This window comes from Gadus morhua, chromosome 15 (genome assembly GCF_902167405.1).
Source record: "Gadus morhua chromosome 15, gadMor3.0, whole genome shotgun sequence".
Classification (NCBI taxonomy): Eukaryota; Metazoa; Chordata; class Actinopteri; order Gadiformes; family Gadidae; genus Gadus; species Gadus morhua.
Genome location: NC_044062.1, coordinates 9,185,723 through 9,205,077, shown reverse-complemented (window position 1 = coordinate 9,205,077; position 19,355 = coordinate 9,185,723). Strand labels below are relative to the sequence as shown.

The following is a 19,355-nucleotide window of genomic DNA, read 5'->3' as shown; positions in this document are numbered from 1 at the left end:
CTGTGTGTGTGTGTGTGTGTGTGTGTGTGGCGTTGTTCCTAAAAGTTTACCAGAGGAAAGTTATTTTACGAGTACGAGAGCAAATATTGAAGCTTGTTTGTATGTGTGGAGCTGTTGCACCACTTTATATAGATCTTTATATAGGTATACACGTAGTACCTGGCAATGCCACTAGGTAGCGACAAAGCCCCGTTTAGGTGGAAGTTAAGAGTCTAATCCAGATCAGAAGTGAGTTAAACATCCAATATGTTCTGTAGAAGTTGTACGGCGCAATGAAATACACAACAGCATTACGTCCAACACCCTCTGGTCCTGTAGGCCTAGAACACATCAAGTTTTCATCCAAAGGGGACTAGTATTTACATATGCGATTCAAATGGATGCAGCTGGTCCTAAACAACCACCACAGGACTGACCGGACAGGGTCCACACAGTGACAGTCATGTTCATAACATAACAACTCTGCTCGACGGTAACAAATCAGCCTCACGCTGGTAGGGGTGTTGCTGGGTAGAGCTGAATATACCCGCAGCATCTCGCAGCCTCACCCCACAGAACTGGGATGATGATGTCGCTGCTGGAGTCTGAGACCAGACCTCTCCCGGCCAATCAGAAAATTCCCCTCGTCCGTCGCTAGGTGGGCGAGCGGCGCCGCAGCCAATGGGCGGCTCCTCTCCGGAAGGACGCAGGGATCCGGGAGAAGCCGAGCGGCAGCGTTCGAGTGTCGGTGAAGTGGATCACGGATTCCCCGTGAAAAGCCCATTCCTCAAGATGCCCAACAAGACCAAGAAGGACAAGGTAAGAGCCGAGGGCCGGGGAGGCGCTGCCCAGCGGGGGGCCGGGGACGGGTCAGCTGTCATACCAGCCTGGCCGGCTGCCAATGACTTTTCTCCATGTTGTGACGGATGGAGAGCTGGACTCGAAGAGGCCTTACGAGCAGAGTCCGCCTTTACCTCACAGGGCTAGCCGGGCTGCACGGATTACAGATGCCGACAGATGCGCTCTGACGCACCGACACACAGCGACCCTGCGCCGAGCATGTTGTGTGTGTTCCGCTCCCGGGTGATGACAACGTGAGGATCAGACCGTGAATGTTATGTAAAACCACCAGTTGTGGGTTTAAGTAAGCCTGCGATCATAGCGAGATGTTGGAGAGCCAAGCTGCTCTCAAGTCAACGGGAATAAACGCTGCGATGGTCATTACATAATGCATGGGCTGGATGTCACCTCCTAGTTCTAGACCTACGGTGTGTGTGTGTGTGTGTGTGTGTGTGTGTGTGTGTGTGTGTGTGTGTGTGTGTGTGTGTGTGTGTGTGTGTGTGTGTGTGTGTGTGTGTGTGTGTGTGTGTGTGTGTGTTTCAGCAAGTTAAATCTGGTCATTGGAACCCTCTTTCACATCCATGTTGTTTTCTCAAAGACAACTTTAATATGAGTCCTGTTCCATTCATTATCTCAATCGGTGAAAACCATTTATTGAGCAGCCTTAGCTTTAATGAACTGCAATGATCATCGGGCTTCACATATTAAACCCGAATCAAATCCAAAGCTCTAATTGGATTCACCAAGGGCGTAATTATCTGAACAAAATGAAAACATTCTAACCCGGTGGTAGTCTCCCAGCCGATGTATTACACAGAGACATTTAATAAGACCAGACTTGAGATGGTGATCTTGGGAGTTGGAGTCCATTACATCTTCATCACAGATGTCACCCCTTGTCTGTTTTCCTTTCAGGAGGCGACAAAATCGGCCAAAAGTAGCACCAAGAGCAGCAAGGATGTTAGCCCTGAAATCTCAGACGAGGTATGTTTATCTAACGTTGGTGTTTGGTTTGATGACTTATGTAAGGACTATTGACATGTAGGTCCTATGGACAGCATAATGACCGTGAGTGCTTCTTAACATGATTCATGATACGATTATGCGGCACCTTCTCAATCTCTCCTTTTCACTGCAAGGCTTCAAGGAGAAGACGATCACTATAATATTATTATTGAATATTAATCAGCAGCTGAACTCTAAACTTGTTGGGGGAGAGTAAGCAATGTCTGACTTTGAAGATCTGTAGGACACGGTCCTGGTCTGTATGATCAAGTCCTGGTCTTTACGATCCGGTCCTGGTCTGTAGGATCCGGTCCTGGTCTGTAGGATCTGGTCCTGGACAAGCTGGCCTGTAGGATCCAGTCCTGGTCTGAAGGATCCGGTCCTGGTCTGTAGGATCCGGTCCTGTAGGATCCAGTCCTGGTCTGTAGGACCCGGTCCTGGCCTGTAGGATCCAGTCCTGTAGGATCCAGTCCTGGTCTGTAGGATCCGGTCCTGGTCTGTAGGATCTGCTCGTGGTCTGTAGGATCTGGTCCTGGACAGGCTGGTCTGTAGGATCCAGTCCTGGCCTGAAGGATCCATTCCTGGTCTGTAGGACCCGGTCCTGGCCTGTAGGATCCAGTCCTGGTCTGTGGGATCCAGTCCTGGACCATCTGGGCTGGAAGATCAGGTCCTGGTCTGGAAGATCAGGTCCTGGGGTCTCATTTATAAAACTGTGCGTGGGATCGCTACTAAAAGTGTACGTACGCCCAAAAGCCAAGTTTTGCGTGCGCCAACATTTTTTCTGATTTATAAAACTCTGCGTACGCACACCGTACGCAATCTTTTCTTTATAAATCACAGACTGCCTACAAGTGTGCGCAGCTGAATCAGCTTCACGTTCTGCCCTGTACACGCCCCTTTTTAACCATAAATGGTCAATTCAAATGACCTCATGAATTCGATCTGCATATAAAACAGACTCAGATGCAAGTATTATGTCTTGTCGGAAACGATGGCAGAAGTGCTGAGAAAAGCAAAAAAGCGAAATTTCACGGAGGTTGAAGTGGAGACACTTGTGGGTGTGATGGAGGCCCGAAAAGTAGTTTTGTTCGGCGGTCACGGGATTGGGATCGCCAACAACAAAAAGGAGAGTGAGTGGCAACATGTTGCTGCAGCAGTGAACTCTGTCAGCAGCAAGGAGCGCACAGTCCCAGAATTAAAAAAGAAGTGGTCTGACATAAAGTTACATATTTTTATGTAGCCTACCAATAAATCGTTATGGTCCCTAAAGACCCTCTCCCTCCGAATCCTGTCATTTGCATGGTCCGCCAGAAGTGCCATATGGTGCAGCATTACCACGGCGCTCACCTCTGTATTTATAGGGTTACGGTAATAAGACTGACAGAGAACACTTTGGATAATCAGTTTGTAATCACCCACGTAAAATGTTCTTGAACATAACCCCTTTTTAATGCCTGATTTGTCATGAAAAGCATCAAGAGTAACAGACAACGATTGTGCTGAGGAGTGTGGCTTAGTTTTCCACACTTGGGATTTAATTGACATTTGATTATGTGTTTACAGTGTCACATAAAAATATTATGTTATTGACACATGTTGGACAGATGCTTTATTCCATGCAGTCGCGCCGTCAGTGGACAGTATGGAGTGACGGGATTAAATATAGAGATTTTTTTATTTATTTCTATTCTAAGGAGATGTTTCTGGAGTTATAACGCAGAAATAACGCAGTTGACTTAAATTATTCTGATTACATAGATTTAACGCATGATACGGGTTGAAATTAAATTTATGAAGGGCGATGATAAAACATAATCATTCTTCTCACTCTACAATTCTTCGGTCTGACTTCAGTTCACCACCACACCATCTGTGTCGCCAATTCTCCTTTTCCTCCAAACCATGCGTCGAATGGGTCAGAGTTTGCTTAGGGCTGCGCACATTTTCCCGTCAAGTTGGTTTTTTATAGATCACAACCTTGGCGTGGAAAGTCACGTACGCCAATTTCAGCCCCGTTTTGTGCGTACGCAACGGTTATGAATGAGACCCCTGGTCTGTAGGATCTTGTCCTGGTGGTATTGTATGTACATTCACGTGTGTGTGTGTGTGTGTGTGTGTGTGTGTGTGTGTGTGTGTGTGTGTGTGTGTGTGTGTGTGTGTGTGTGTGTGTGAATCTGTGTGCGTGTGTCCCTGTGTGTGTGTGCGTGCGTGTGTGTGCGCCTGTGTGTGTGTGTGTGTGTGTGCCCAGGCCCAGCAGCAGCAGAGTGGCAGTAAGCGCCCCAGTACCTCCACACCACCCCCCACCCAGCTCAACAAGATCAAATACTCTGGAGGTCCGCAGATCGTCAAGAAGGAGCGACGGCAGAGCAGCTCCCGGTTCAGCCTCTCCAAGAACCGCGAGCTGCACAAACTACCCGCCCTCAAAGGTACTACAGTACTATACTATAATATACTACACTATACTATACTATACTACCTCTCCAAGAACCGCGAGCTGCACAAACTACCCGCTCTAAAAGTTGCTACAGTACTACACAATACTAAACTACCCTATACTATATTACACTATACTATACTACACTATGTTATACTATACTACCTCGCCAAGAACCGCGAGCTGCACAAACTACCCGCCCTCAAAGGTACTGCAGTACTATACTACAATATACTACACTATACTAGAATATACTATAATATACTACACTATACTAGTCTATACTACCTCTCCAAGAACCGCGAGCTGCACAAACTACCCGCCCTCAAAGGTACTACAGTACTATACTATAATATACTATACTATACTATACTATACTACCACTCCAAGAACCGCAAGCTGCAGAAACTACCCGCCCTCAAAGGTACTACAGTACTATACTATAATATACTACACTATACTAGAATATACTATACTACCTCTCCAAGAACCGCGAGCTGCACAAACTACCCGCTCTAAAAGTTGCTACAGTACTACACAATACTAAACTACCCTATACTATATTACACTATACTATACTACACTATGTTATACTATACTACCTCGCCAAGAACTGAGAGCTGCAGAAACTACCCGCCATCAAAGGTACTACCAATACTACTAAAATAACTACTACTACTACTACTCGTATTCTATACATATACTACTATATACACTATACTCATAAACTATAAAGAACAGAGAAACCAACGCCCCTCAAAGATCCAGTATACTAAAATCCCAAAATGCTGCACTAACGCACTAACATAACCTTCTGAATATAAATGATACCCTCCATGGTCCTGCTATTCTACTCTTACTGCACTGGATCCCAAATATACAATAACACTTCACAAATATAACGGTTGGCCTTACGTACACTAACATAATACACAAAGTACAAGAAGTCTGGAAGACTAGACGGTGTAGAGTAATGAACACCTGAAATTATGGATAAGATCACATCAAAGGTCACGTGCTCAGCTACTTTGATCACAGACGGAGGCTGGTCTTTGGCCATGACAAGTGACCCTAACGAGAGAGACCCTAACGAGAGACCCTAACGAGAGAGACCCTAACGAGAGAGACCCTAACGAGAGACCCTGAGGAGAGAGACCCTAACGAGAGAGACCCTGAGGAGAGAGACCCTAACGAGAGAGATCCTAACGAGAGAGACCCTGAGGAGAGAGACCCTAACGAGAGACCCTAACGAGAGAGACCCTGACGAGAGACCCTAACAAAAGAGATCCCCCAAAGGAGAGACCCTAACGAGAGAGACCCTAATGAGAGAGAGCCTATCGAGAGAGACCCTGATGAGAGAGACCCTAAGGAGAGAGACCCTAAAGAGAGACCCTAAGGAGAGAGACCCTAAAGAGAGACCCTAAGGAGATGGACCCTAGACCCTAACGAGAGAGACCCTAAGGAGAGACCCTAAGGAGAGACCCTTAAGGAGAGAGACCCTAAGGAGAGAGATCCTAACGAGAGAGACCCTGAGGAGAGAGACCCTAACGAGAGACCCTAACGAGAGAGACCCTGACGAGAGACCCTAACAAAAGAGATCCCCCAAAGGAGAGACCCTAACGAGAGAGACCCTAATGAGAGAGAGCCTATCGAGAGAGACCCTGATGAGAGAGACCCTAAGGAGAGAGACCCTAAAGAGAGACCCTAAGGAGAGAGACCCTAAAGAGAGACCCTAAGGAGATGGACCCTAGACCCTAACGAGAGAGACCCTAAGGAGAGACCCTAAGGAGAGACCCTTAAGGAGAGAGACCCTAAGGAGAGAGAACCTAATGAGAGACCCTTAAGGAGAGAGACCCTAACGAGAGAGACTCTAGGGAGGGAGAACCTAAGGAGAGAGACCCTATCGAGCCTCGGTCGTGTTAGCGTTCTCTCCTCTAACAAGGAACAGCTGAGTGTACAAATCGGACACCAGATCTTTTTTTAGACCTTGAACAATATTAAGTGAGATGTTCACCCATCAACCATCTGGCCTGAGACGGCCTTCTGTCTGCTGTGTGAGAGTTTGGAGTCTCAGCACCCACACTAACGGTTCTGAGCCTCCCTGGTCTCTTGGTCTCTAGTCTGGTCCCTCTCTGGGCTGTCTCTAGTCTGGTCTCTAGACTTGAGACCAGACTAGAGCCCAGACCATTCTGTCTCTGATCTCTGATCTTCATTCTGAACCCTAGACTGGTCTCTGGTCTCTCTTTTCCCTTGTCTGGTCTCTAGTCTGGTCTTAAGTTTAGTGTGTCTCGTCAGGCGAGGGCTCAGTGGTCTCCGGACCTCTGGGGGTCAGGGAGGCGGGGCTGGGCCTCGGGGGCCAGCCTGGTCTCAAGATGGGCCGAGCCACGGGGGCTGTTTACATTACCCTCATCTTAACTCATGCTGTAAAGTGCTGTGATACAGAGAGAAGATATGCAATCTGAAAGCCTGGCAGGTCTGTCTGTCCTGGGGTCGGTGTCCCCTGTCCTTGTTAGTGTCCCCTGTCCCGGTCTCATGTCCCCTGTCCCCTGTCCCCTGTCCCCCCCCCGTCCTAGACGCGCCGCTGGTGGACCGCGAGGAGCTGTTCGTCCAGAAGCTGCGTCAGTGCTGCGTCCTGTTCGACTTTGTGAGCGACCCGCTCAGCGACCTCAAGTTCAAGGAGGTCAAGCGGGCGGGGCTTAACGAGATGGTGGAGTACATCACGCACAACAGCGACGTGGTCACCGAGAGCATCTACCCCGAGGGCGTCTTCATGGTAACGCGCACGCACACGACCCACACGCTGCACACACACGGCCTATGCATACACCACACGCACGCACGCATACACACGTGCACATGAGAGCATGCACGCACACAAACACACACACACACACACAGACACTCACACACACGGACACAGGCATCCAAACAGTTATTGTGACAGTGTTAAACTCTTTCTTCAAGGACAACAGCAAGTTTAGAAAATAATTTCATGACACAGCAGAACAACCACAGAAATGTTCACACACACACACACACACACACACTGATTGTGCTGTGTCCGGTCCAGTTCTCCATCAACCTGTTCCGGACCCTGCCCCCCTCCTCCAACCCCACCGGGGCCGAGTTCGACCCGGAGGAGGACGAGCCCACCCTGGAGGCCGCCTGGCCCCACCTGCAGGTAGGACCCGGTACTGCACCCGCAACACCAGGACCAGGGAGGACTCTGGGGGTCCTAGTGGCTAGGGGGTCCAGCCCTTTTGAAAGGTTCTGGGTTGGGACCCCCATGTCCACAGTCCTTCTGTAGGCCACTTGGAGGAAGATGTCCTGACCTCCCTCTCTCTCTCTCTCTCTCTCTCTCTCTCTCTCTCTCTCTCTCTCTCTCTCTCTCTCTCTCTCTCTCTCTCTCTCTCTCTCTTTCTCTCTCTCTCTCTCTCTCTCCAGCTGGTCTATGAGTTCTTCCTGCGGTTTCTGGAGTCTCCAGACTTCCAGCCCAACGTTGCCAAAAAATACATTGACCAGAAGTTTGTTATGTCGGTAAGTACTGACCTCCGACCCCTAACCACTGAGCATCAACCATTGACCTCTGACCTGTGGAAAGAACAGGAGCCTAACCTGTGTGTGTGTGTGCGTGCGTGTTTGTGCGTGCGTGTGTGTGTGCGTAGCTGCTGGAGCTGTTTGACAGCGAGGACCCCCGGGAGAGAGACTTCCTGAAGACCATCCTCCATCGCATCTACGGGAAGTTCCTGGGCCTGAGGGCCTACGTCCGCCGGCAGATCAACAACATCTTCTACAGGTTCACAACATACCCCATACCTACCCAACCCCACCTACCACACCTACCCCGCTTACCCTCCTACCTCACCAACCCAACCCCACCTACCACACCTACCCCACCTACCCTCCTACCTCACCTACCCAACCCCACCTGCCCCACCTACCCACCTACCACCCCACCTACCACACCACACCTCCTGCTGGTCCACCAGCAGACCCACCACAGCTGTTGTGTGTTTCAGGTTCATCTACGAGACCGAACACCACAACGGGATCGCAGAGCTTCTGGAGATCCTGGGGAGGTAAAAGAATCTGGAATATACATCTGAATGTAGTTATATATACACAGAGAGATAGTTATAGATACATCTGAGGTAGTTATATACACTGAGATAGTTATAGATACACTGAGATAGTTATAGATACACTGAGATAGTTCAACCCGGTCTCACGAAAAGTCGTGACACTGTCACGTTATTTAATCTATTGAAACGTGATCAGGATCACGTATTTTCAAAATTTTCGTGTTTTAAAGCACAAATTTCCGGCCGTGGTGCAAACAATATTATTCAAGAGTTATAATCAAGCCCAACACATCAATATTAGTGACAACCCATTCAATACGATATGATTTCTAGATGTCATGGCAACGTCCGCTCGCGACACTGGACTTGCGAGGCGTCGACGCGGACTTTCATTCACATAACCAAAAACAAGACAGTAGATGGCTAGATAAAATAAACATCAAGACATACAGCGCACCTGCATTTAATATATCCGTGAATTGTCACAATTTCTCAGAATCAAAGGTGAAAGTAGAAACGGGTGGCCTAAAGCTGTCATATTGTTCACAGACAAGTTTAAGTAGAAATGGGTGGCCAAAAGCTGTCATATTGTTAGGCGTTTTACGCGACAGGTTAATTGTAAAGAATAATACCTCGAGGCTACTGTTTGTTTGTTTTTATCCCCGCGTCACCCGGGAGTGATGATTCTGTCGACCAATCAACGGAGGGGGTGTGTAGCTAGAATTTCCCGGGACCCTTTCAGGCGTCTCGTCTCGTTTTCGGTACCCCAACGGAGGAGTCCCGAGAACGAGGCCAGAACGGGTACGGCAAAGTCCGGGTCACGCCCACTTTTGGCGGTGGAAACGCGACCCGATCCGCACCTTTGCGATCCGATCCGTTCCGCACCCTGCAGTGTAAACGCGCCAATAGATACACTGAGATAGTTATAGATACACAAAGGTTGTTATAGATACACTGAGATAGTTATATACACACAGAGATAGTTATATACACACAGAGATATTTATATACACATAGATACTTATAGATTCATTGAGATAGTTATAGATAAACAGAGGTAGTTATATACACACAGAGATAGTTATAGATACACTGAGATAGTTATAGATAAAAAGAGATGGTTATAGATACACATAGATACTTAAGTTATAGATACACAGAGATAGTTATAGATAAACAGAGCAAGTTATAGATGCACATAGATAGTTAGAGATACACAGAGAAAGATAGAGATCCCACATAGTTACAGCTAATAATATATTAATACGGTGTATATATATACATACATACATATATCTAACTTGTTCTCGCTTTCTTTATGTGTACTCTCCCGCCTCCTCTCTCTCTCCCACTTCCTCTCTCTCTCTCTCTCTCTCTCTCTCTCTCTCTCTCTCTCTCTCTCTCTCTCTCTCTCTCTCTCTCTTTACCTCTCTCTTTACCTCTCTCTCTCTCTCTCTTTACCTCTCTCTCTCTCTCTCTCTCTCTCTCTCTCTCTCTCTCTCTCTCTCTCTCTCTCTCTCTCTCTCTCTCTCTCTCTCTCTCTCTCTTTACCTCTCTCTCTCTCTCTCTCTCTCTCTCTCTCTCGCCCCAGTATCATCAATGGTTTTGCTCTCCCTCTGAAAGAGGAGCACAAGATGTTCCTGATCCGTGTTCTGCTCCCGCTCCACAAGGTCAAGTCGCTCAGCGTGTACCACCCCCAGGTCAGAGGTCAAAGGTCACCAGAGGTCACCCAGTAGCTGGTTCCCAGTGCCTGTAGATCTGTTGTACTGACTGTGACTCTTCCCTCTCCTGACCAGCTGGCCTACTGCGTGGTCCAGTTCCTGGAGAAGGACAGCAGCCTAACAGAGCCCGTGAGTTCAGGGTCAGAGGTCAACACGCTGACCCCCAAACTGACCCCCACGCTGACCCCAAAACTGACCCCCACGCTGACCCCTACACTGACCCCCACACTGACCCACACGCTGACCCCCACCCTGACCCCCACCCTGACCCCCACCCTGACCCCAAACTGACCCCCATGCTAACCCCCACGCTGACCCCTACACTGACCCCCACCCTGACCCACACACTGACCCCCACCCTGACCAGCAGCAGAACAGCTGTTACATATACTACCAGGAGTCATACTGGTCATCAGCCTCATCTCTCTCTCTCTCTCTCTCTCTCTCTCTCTCTCTCTCTCTCTCTCTCTCTCTCTCTCTCTCTCTCTCTCTCTCTCTCTCTCTCTCTCTCTCTCTCTCTCTCTGCCCCCCCCCCCCCCCTCTCCCCCCCAGGTGATCATTGGCCTGCTGAAGTTCTGGCCTAAGACCCACAGTCCTAAGGAGGTGATGTTCCTCAACGAGCTGGAGGAGATCCTGGACGTCATCGAGCCCTCAGAGTTCCTCAAGGTCCAGGAGCCGCTCTTCAGACAGCTGGCCAAGTGTGTGTCCAGCCCTCACTTCCAGGTAAACACGCCAACCCCCACAAGAAACCACGCCCATCCATACAGTAACCCTGGCCACATCACAGGTAACCACGCCCACACCACGGGTAACCACGCCCGCACCACAGGTCACGTGATGTAAAACACTCCTTTAGATTTCCACACTCACTCATGTTAGATAACCACACCCCTACTTCAGGTAACCACACACACATGTCAGACCATCACACCCATACTTAAGGTAACCACACCCACACTGGTGTTGGTGCTGGTGCTGATGATAATGACGGTGTTGTTGGTGGTAATTATGATGATGATGATAACAATAAAGATGATGAAGGGATGATGATGATGAAAGTGGTGATGATGTTGATGACGTGGTGATGAAGGTGTGCATGAGTAGGTGGCGGAGCGGGCTGATGATGACGATGAAGGTGATGATGATTATGAGGTGTGTGTGTAGGTGGCTGAGCGGGCTCTGTACTACTGGAACAACGAGTACATCATGAGTCTGATCAGCGACAACGCGGCCAAGATCCTCCCCATCATGTTCCCCGCGCTCTACAAGAACTCCAAGAGCCACTGGAACAAGTACACACACACTGTAACACAACACACACATAAACAAACACGCGCACGCACACACATGCACTCACAAATAGACTCACACACAGACTAACACACACATACTATGCTACATCAAATAAACAGTTTACTTTTGCTATTGTATACATGGCAACATATGGAATGCTGTGTGTGTGTGTGTGTGTGTGTGTGTGTGTGTGTGTGTGTGTGTGTGTGTGTGTGTGTGTGTGTGTGTGTGTGTGTGTGTGTGTGTGTGTGTGTGTGTTAGGACCATCCATGGTCTGATATACAACGCCCTGAAGCTCTTCATGGAGATGAACCAGAAACTGTTTGATGACTGCACCCAGCAGTACAAGGCTGAGAAACAGAGGTACACACACTCACACACACACACATACACACAGGCACCTATACATACCTACACACAGCAGTACACACACACTGTCACACACACAATAGTACAAATGTAAAACATTGTGTAACAGTAATGTAAAAGAGAGTGTGCGTGTGTGTTCCAGGGAGAAGTACAAGCTGAAGGAGAGAGAAGATATCTGGAGCAAGATCGAGCTGTTAGCCCGCCAAAACCCCCAGGTACCTCCTCTCTCCCCCCACCTCCCCCTATCCTCTCCTCTCCTCCCCCCTCCTCTCCTCCCACCTTCTCTTGCACTCACCTACTCTCCTCTCTCCCTCCTCCTTTCCTATCCTCTCCCCTCTCCTTTCCCCTCTCCTCTCCTCCCTCACCTCCTCTCTCCTCTCTCCTCTCTCCTCCCCCCACCTCTCATCACCCCCCCTCCTCTCCATCTTGTTGTGTGAGAGCCAATCAGAGCTGTAAATAATACTTTTCTGAACTGTTTTATTTTCCTCCAGAGCAACAGGCTCCACCCCCTTCGCCCGGGGCTCCACCCCCAGGAAGAGGTGCGTTCTGAACTGAACTACTCATTAGTTAACGAGCTAGTTAGTGTTGCTATGGTTATTACTGTAAATCTCATCACCGATATTATATTTGATGTGTTTTGATATTATTAACATTATTTACATATTTACATTATTGTTTAGAGATGGCGAGAATGTGAATCATGTATCATTCTCATCTCCCGTGTGTGTGCACATAATGTGTATGTGTCTATACAATATATATATGTGCGTGTTTGTGTCTGTGCGTGTATAATGTGTGTGTATTATCGTGTGGGTGTGTTTGTGTGTGCATATAATTTGTGTATAATGTTTCTGTTAATAATGTGTGTGTGTGTGTGTTATGGTGTGTGTATAATGTGTGTTTGTGTGTGTGTGTGTGTTTATAATGTGTGTGTGTGTGTGTGTGTGTGTGTGTGTGTGTGTGTAAAATGTGTGTGTGTATTATCGTGTGTGTATGTGTGTGCATATAATACATGTTTAATGTGTGTGTGTTATGGTGTGTCTATAATGTGTGTGTGTATTCTGGTGTGTGCATAATGTGTTTATAATGTGTGTGTGTGTGTGTGTGTGTGTGTGTGTGTGTGTGTGTGTGTGTGTGTGTGTGTGTGTGTGTGTGTGTGTGTGTGTGTGTGTGTGTAGTGCATGGTGTACAGTGAGGGCAGCATCCCTCTGTTCTCCATGGAGACGGAGACTCCGACCGCCGAGGATATCCAGCTGCTGAAGAGGACGGTGGAGAGTGAAGCTACACAGGTACACACGCACACACACACACACACACACACACACACACACACACACACACACACACACACACACACACACACACACACACACACACACACACACACAAACCACAGGATACACACACACACACACACACACACACCACAGGATACAGGCACACACACACACCACAGCATACACAGACACACACATACAAATACACACTCAACACATTATAATTTATAGTGTGTTTATCATGTGTGTGTGTGTATTATAGTCTATAATACATCGCATTACACACACATACACACAATGCAGAAACACACACACAAAGAAATCACACGTTCCCCAAACATAATCACCTCCCTCTCCCCCCCCCCCCCCCCCCCCCTTCCAGGGCATGAAGGACATGAGGAAGGAGAAGGTCCTGACGAGGAGGAAGTCGGAGCTGCCGCAGGACGTCTACACCATCAAGGCCCTGGAGGCGCACAAGAGGGCCGAGGAGTACCTCACAGCCAATCAGGAGGCCCTCTGACGCCAAGGAGGCGGGCCCACCTGAGCGTGACTCCGCCCACCGCTCTCCCGGGGGAAGGGGCATCGCGGTGAGGTTGCCCCGGGAGACGCTAGGCCAGGAACAGTGCGCTCGCTGGGCTCCACCCCCGACAGGAAGCTTCACGGAAAACTTCACTGCGCTGCCCGCCTCTCTACATCCTCAGCCAATCAGTCGCCTTCTCTCTTCAGCTAGCCAATCATCTCTCTGCCTTCGAAAGAACCCTGCCCCCCTGCCTCCCGCTCCACAACCTCGTCCCTCCGCCACACACACACACACACACACACACACACACACACACACACACACACACACACACACACACACACACACACACACACACACAGGAGTGCACGTGCATGCACGCCCGCAGCAGGGGTCTGGGTCTGACACATGAAGGCCAGCATCTTCCCGGTCGTCGTGGCGACTGTTTCCAGGTCCGGTTCTCCTCCTCTGGCTGGTCTATGCACTTTAACCTTGGCACTGTTGCCTAGGCAACAGCATCCCAGAGCCTGCGTCCCCGGTCCTTCTGGGGCCCCAGACTCTCCTCCTCCTCCTCCTAGTGATATCAGCCAATCAGAAACTGCGATTGTTAACATCCTGTTTTGTCTCTGATGTTAATGTTGGGAGGAAGTGATGTCCCACGCAGGTCCACGTCTGTCCGGGTTCCTGTTGGAACCGGTTTGGAGTTGAGGTGCTATTGGGTCAGGGGTCTTCAGTCTGTCCTGGTTCTGATTGGTTCCCGGTGGTCACATGTTGAGGTGGCCGAGTCAGTCAGCAGCCAGGACAGAAGGTAAAACTCACAACTCCTCCCCCTCCCTCAGTAGAGGGATGGGCTAGATGATGGCTCATTATGTGGGTCAGGGTTTAGGGGGGTTAAATGATGGCTCATTATGTGGGTCAGGGTTTAGGGGGGTTAAATGATGGCTCATAATGTGGGTCAGGGTTTAGGGGGGTTAGATGATGCTTATCATGTGGGTATCCTTCCCTGCAGCACAGTTTACCCTCCTTATGGTTGGTATCAGGTTCCAATCCCACCCCTGCTGTCGACCCAGACACACTACCTAAAGCTCCTCCTCCTCTATTAAGCCCCTCCCCTCTTCATATTCTCAAAGCGCCAAAGCAATATCATACAAGGGTGAAACCTCTCATGCTGTGCAGAGTGCATGAGTGGGCGTTGAAACAATCCTCCACAGACCACAGCGAGACCATTCTCTTTATCTCCCCCTGGGTGGTCCGCGTCCAATCGCTGCATGGCAGCCTCCCTCCGATTGGTGTCCCCCTCGCAAGCTTTGCTGTCAATCACTCTGAGCATTCCAACGGCGGGGGCTAGGCCCCGCCCTCCTTCTCCAATAGGCTCGGAGGGTAAACCGACCGAGCCAATGGCTGCTCGCTGGGCCGGACACATAGTAATCCAAATAGTAATCTGCTGTTATTATTTTATTGGATGCGCCCCGTATGCCTGAAGCTGTTGCAACGTCCGCATTTAAAGTTTCAATTCAATTCGATGGTATTTGTATAGCCCTGAATCCCTATTACCGTCTCAAAGGGCTTGACAGGCGGATGAATCCGAGTTCTGTTAGTGCGCTGCAATGAGGGTCATGTGATCGGGACCCCCTGCGGTCCCGCCGGGCTCCTGTCCTCCGCAGGGGGGGGCGTCGCCCCAGCTGGGGAGGAGGAGCTTCAGAGACGGCACCATTTTCAAATCAAGACGACTGTCCCCAACCCCAGCCAGCACCATGTAAGCCACTCCCACACATGAGTACATCAGAGTCCTTTAATAGAGTAGAGCATCACACGCAGAGGAAGCTTTTGTACGGAGGAGCTGAATTAAGAGGAGGGCTGACGTCGCCGCGCTGTCGCTTCCTCCTCCTGCTCCTCCTCAGAGTATTGACGACGGCATTGTATTGATTAGTTGTACTGTATTGACAATAAAAAGGAACAAAGTTAAAAACAATCAAATGTAACTCACAGAAGCGTCTGGGTGGAATGTAGGAGACAGAGAGGGGGGAGGGAACCAAGGGTTCTGATTGGTTCAGAGACGGATCGGTTATGGGATTGGTTGGTTAAAGGGCGGGAAGAGCAGCAGATACCTCCTGGACCCGGACCTCTGACTGGGCGGCGCCAGGTCGGGATCATATGATTGGTCGGATTTCAACCATCCTAACATCACCATGACGACATCTGTCCGACCACTCTGGATGAGTTCTGCAAGTTTACTGTTAAGGGTCCAGTTTTTGTCAGGTTCACTCAATAAAACTTTATTTAAACAGCCTAACCACAGAGCTGCTGGGTCAGAGGACAGGACGCACATCACTACACACCAACACACTGGGAACACCTAGAGCTCACAGGGGCTTCAGTGGCACAACAGCAAACTAGTTTAAACAGGATCCATGCCAGTCTAAACTGGTTTTTGCAGCCCTGGTTAAAACTGGTTGAATACGCGGTTTCAACCGGTTCAAACCAGCTCAGACTTGATACGGTCTAAACCTTATCGGAATTGGATTGGTTGAAACAGCTGCGACCTGCTTAAAACCGGAGCTGAACTGGTTTAAACTGGAGTCGAACTGGTTCTAAACACAGGTGGTTCCCCGACATGCTGGGTCTTCTCTCCGAGTGGTCAGCGGGGTTCCTAGCCGAGGTCACACGGAGGTCACAGTCCGGTAAGGGGAGGGGGGGGGGGGGGGGGGGGGGTTCATAGTTCAGTCCAGGTCCGGGTCCAGGTCGGGGTCCCCGTCCGGCAGGCCGCGGAGGGCGGAGCTGCTCTGGTGGGTGTGCAGGGTGTGCTGGACCATGTGGGTCCACTGGTCGTCGGAGATGGCCTGGGCCCAGGCAGGGACCCCCAGGGTGGGAAGGGCGATGGCGGCCATGGTCCTCTTCACCAGCTCCACATGGTCTGGGGGGGGGGGGGGGGGGGGGGGGGGGGGGGGGAGAACACACGTCACTACACAAACTAACACTACAGCACCACACACCTTAACACTACGGCACTACCAGTGTAATGCTACACACACTACAAAACCACACACTGTAGCGCTACACACACTAACAGTACACACTAACACTGAGGCGCTACACACACTGAGGCACTATACACACTGTGGCAGCACTGCACACACTTAGGAGCACTGTTCTCTTTACCTTGGTCCATGGGGATGGAGGCGTGGCTTCGCTCGGCCACCTCCCCCTCTGGCTCCGCCTCCTCATCACTGTCGGGAGGGGGGGGCAGGTGCAGGCCCATCGCCTAGGCAACCGTGGGGACAGGGCTTCAGTTTAGGTTTGAGTTGCTGTACACTTTGAAGAATACACACTAAAATATACATAATATATAAAGCAATAACATCACGTCCCAGGGCTTGGTGGACCGGACATTTAAACAACCGGTGAGACCACCGCTGGGATGGCTGAACCGGGGGGACTGAAACATCTAAACAAACCCTTTAGCTTTAGTGGATTCAACTACGCTTACTTCAAAACAAGCCGACACACCGTTCTGTAACCTCCAGGTGAAGGTGAGGTGGTGGTGGAGGTCAGTGGCATCAGCACAAAACGGACCAATGGAAGAGCGAGTTATTGGAATGCATCCCCACCTCGAACCGGGTTAAAGTGGGGGTGCGTTCCAACAATCAGATGACAGTGTTTCTCGGGTATCACCGGGCGGACGGGAGCCCTCACCTCTATCCGGTCCTGGACCTCGAGTATCTGCTCGGCGTGGGGGTCACCTGCCTCCAGGCCGTTCGGCCCCTCAGGGTCCTGGTTCAACGGCTGGTAGTAGTACCCTGCGTTCTCCTCCTCTTCCTCGACGCCTCCCTCTCCTCCGTCCTCCTCCTCATCGCCGTCCTCCCCGCTCCACTCCCCGCCCACCCCCACCACGTCGTGAACTGCTCCGTCCGACGGCCGCTCCTGACCCAGGTCGTCCTCCGAGTTTGGCAAGATTCTCTCCGGTCCCATGTCTCCCGACACCGCCACTTCCATCCACGGTCACGGCGATCTGGAGGAGGAGCCTGGCTGGGGTCGGGACGGGACGGGCACAAGTGGTCAGCAGGATGGGACACGACACGCAAGGAGGCCAGACCGTCACAGAGCCACAGACCGTCAAGGAGCCACGGACCGTCCGGACACCCTGCGCTGATGTTGTGATCTCTCAACGGCGGGTCTGGAGCTCGTTAACGGGCTGTTTATCATCGGATTCGCCTCTGTAACATGCATATGTTGCTGGTCAACGTCCAGCATTAACGTTTGTGTTTAATGAGGTTTAATGTAGTCTTACCTGGTGTGGATTCACCCTTTATTCAGCGCTGTCCTGATGGTCGTCGGTCGCTCCGGGGGGCCGTTGCTCTACTTCCGGGTACGTCATAGGCGGAAACGGAATTTTAAAGTATTGCGGACAAAACCTTTTTCATTGGCTCTTTAGTGTGGTGAATCTCAATTTTTTTTTTTAAATAATACGTAATAAATACTAGCTAGGTAATACAAATGTTCCCGTTGCAGACTTCCCCCTTATAGATGACTGAAACGCATAGTATCACTTTTAAATATAACATCATAAAATTAGATTTCATGAGAGTTTTAGAAATATTTTGCGATTGGTTTGGTGAGGATCTGAACAACAACAATGTCATCAGAAGTAATTATTCCCAAGTTTTCAACCACAAGCGAAATGACGTTATCGACAATCCCCCAGAGCGCGTCACGCTTGACGTCATTACGCAACGCTACATTTGCATACAGCGCGCCAAATAGCAGCGTGCTTTCCTTCCTGCGGATCGCTTCGTGTACCGTCAACCCGTTGGTAAGCCGTTAAAACCCGTTAATTAATACACAAGCATGCATATCTACTTCTGTGGGAGTATCCGAGGCGGGCGACAGGACGTGGACATCTATCAGAAGATCGTCCGCAAGTTAAAGACGTTTGGAGAAGTGCTCACGGAACACGTGAGCCACAGTGAGCTGTCAGAGAAAGGTGAGCTCCATCACTATCAATCAATTAATCAATCGATTAATCAATCAATCTAAAGGTTTAGAAGCATTCACCTCTCAATAGAGTGTACTAGGGGTAGTGAACTAGGTGTAGAGTACTAGATAGTATTCTAGCGATAGTGGACTACAGATAGTGGACTAGAGATAGTGTACTAGATAGGGTACCTGAGATAGTTTACTAGAGATAGTGTACTAGAGAAAGTGTACGAGATTGTTTACTAGAGATGGTCTACTAGAAATGGGGTACTGTAAAGTGTACTAGATAGTATACTAGAGATAGGGTACTAGAAAGTGTAAGTGGACGAGATAGTTTGCTAGTGTACTAGAGATAGGGTACTAGAAAGTGTACTAGATAGTATACTAGAGATAGTGTACTAGAGATGGGGTACTAGAAAGTGTACTAGATAGTATACTAGAGATAGTGCACTAGAGATAGGGTACTAGAAAGTGTACTAGATAGTATACTAGAGATTGTTTACTAGATGGAGTAGTGAAGCTATTTTGGTCTAAATGTTATCAAACCCGCACACCCCGCTTCCACACTTATTGTATGTTGTACGTCCTGGCACTTAAAAATAGTCCTTAGCATCGTGAAGCACTTTCTTCTAGCTTACTCTGTTGTCTACGGGGAATGGGTTGACCTAGCGGTTGTTAGTGTTTGGCTCTTTGTTCTACGAACATCCTTATTGTACCGACGGCGATATATTGTTGTTTCTCTTTCTTCTGACAAATGTACTGATTATAAGTCGCTTTGGGTTAGGCGACTGTTAACCGCCCTGAATGTAAATGTACATGTAGTGATGGGTCTGTTGTCTCCGTTTCCCCAGGGGAGTACGC

At 49.5% G+C, this 19,355-nt stretch overlaps 4 protein-coding genes across 7 annotated transcripts in view; 3 read left to right on the top strand and 1 right to left on the bottom strand.

Annotated features, from left to right (window-relative positions):
• The window catches only part of LOC115559454 (neoverrucotoxin subunit beta), a 544,561-nt gene that overhangs the window by 103,183 nt on the left and 422,023 nt on the right, over positions 1-19,355 (top strand). The window lies entirely within an intron of this gene.
• Positions 642-15,504, top strand: ppp2r5d (protein phosphatase 2, regulatory subunit B', delta). Of its 2 annotated transcripts, XM_030378191.1 has the most exons (17): positions 642-798; positions 1,735-1,803; positions 4,073-4,250; positions 6,832-7,031; positions 7,329-7,439; positions 7,703-7,795; positions 7,924-8,054; positions 8,278-8,337; positions 9,932-10,040; positions 10,137-10,190; positions 10,614-10,784; positions 11,226-11,353; positions 11,616-11,717; positions 11,866-11,938; positions 12,215-12,262; positions 12,902-13,012; positions 13,383-15,504. In XM_030378191.1, the coding sequence occupies exons 1-17, from the start codon at positions 661-663 to the stop codon at positions 13,518-13,520; spliced, it is 1,914 nt and encodes a 637-aa protein (XP_030234051.1). In that variant the 5' UTR covers positions 642-660; the 3' UTR covers positions 13,521-15,504. The 2 variants fall into 2 exon arrangements, with proteins under 2 accessions (XP_030234051.1, XP_030234052.1); XM_030378192.1 differs by lacking the exons at positions 642-798; positions 1,735-1,803; positions 4,073-4,250 and adding an exon at positions 4,464-4,589.
• mea1 (male-enhanced antigen 1) lies at positions 15,299-17,916 on the bottom strand. 2 transcript variants are annotated; one of them, XM_030378220.1, is made up of 4 exons: positions 17,809-17,916; positions 17,214-17,546; positions 16,680-16,782; positions 15,299-16,434 (listed from the first exon to the last, which is right to left on the bottom strand). In XM_030378220.1, exons 2-4 carry the CDS (start codon positions 17,511-17,513, stop codon positions 16,241-16,243), a joined length of 597 nt encoding a protein of 198 aa, XP_030234080.1. In that variant the 5' UTR covers positions 17,514-17,546; positions 17,809-17,916; the 3' UTR covers positions 15,299-16,240. The 2 variants fall into 2 exon arrangements, with proteins under 2 accessions (XP_030234080.1, XP_030234081.1); XM_030378221.1 differs by having other exon boundaries at positions 17,214-17,734; positions 17,809-17,909.
• dnph1 (2'-deoxynucleoside 5'-phosphate N-hydrolase 1) lies at positions 18,242-18,502 on the top strand (the record flags this gene model as incomplete). Its single annotated transcript, XM_030378222.1, is given in 1 exon segment — positions 18,242-18,502. A coding segment is annotated over 1 exon segment (137 nt), but the record flags the coding sequence as incomplete, so codon positions are not given.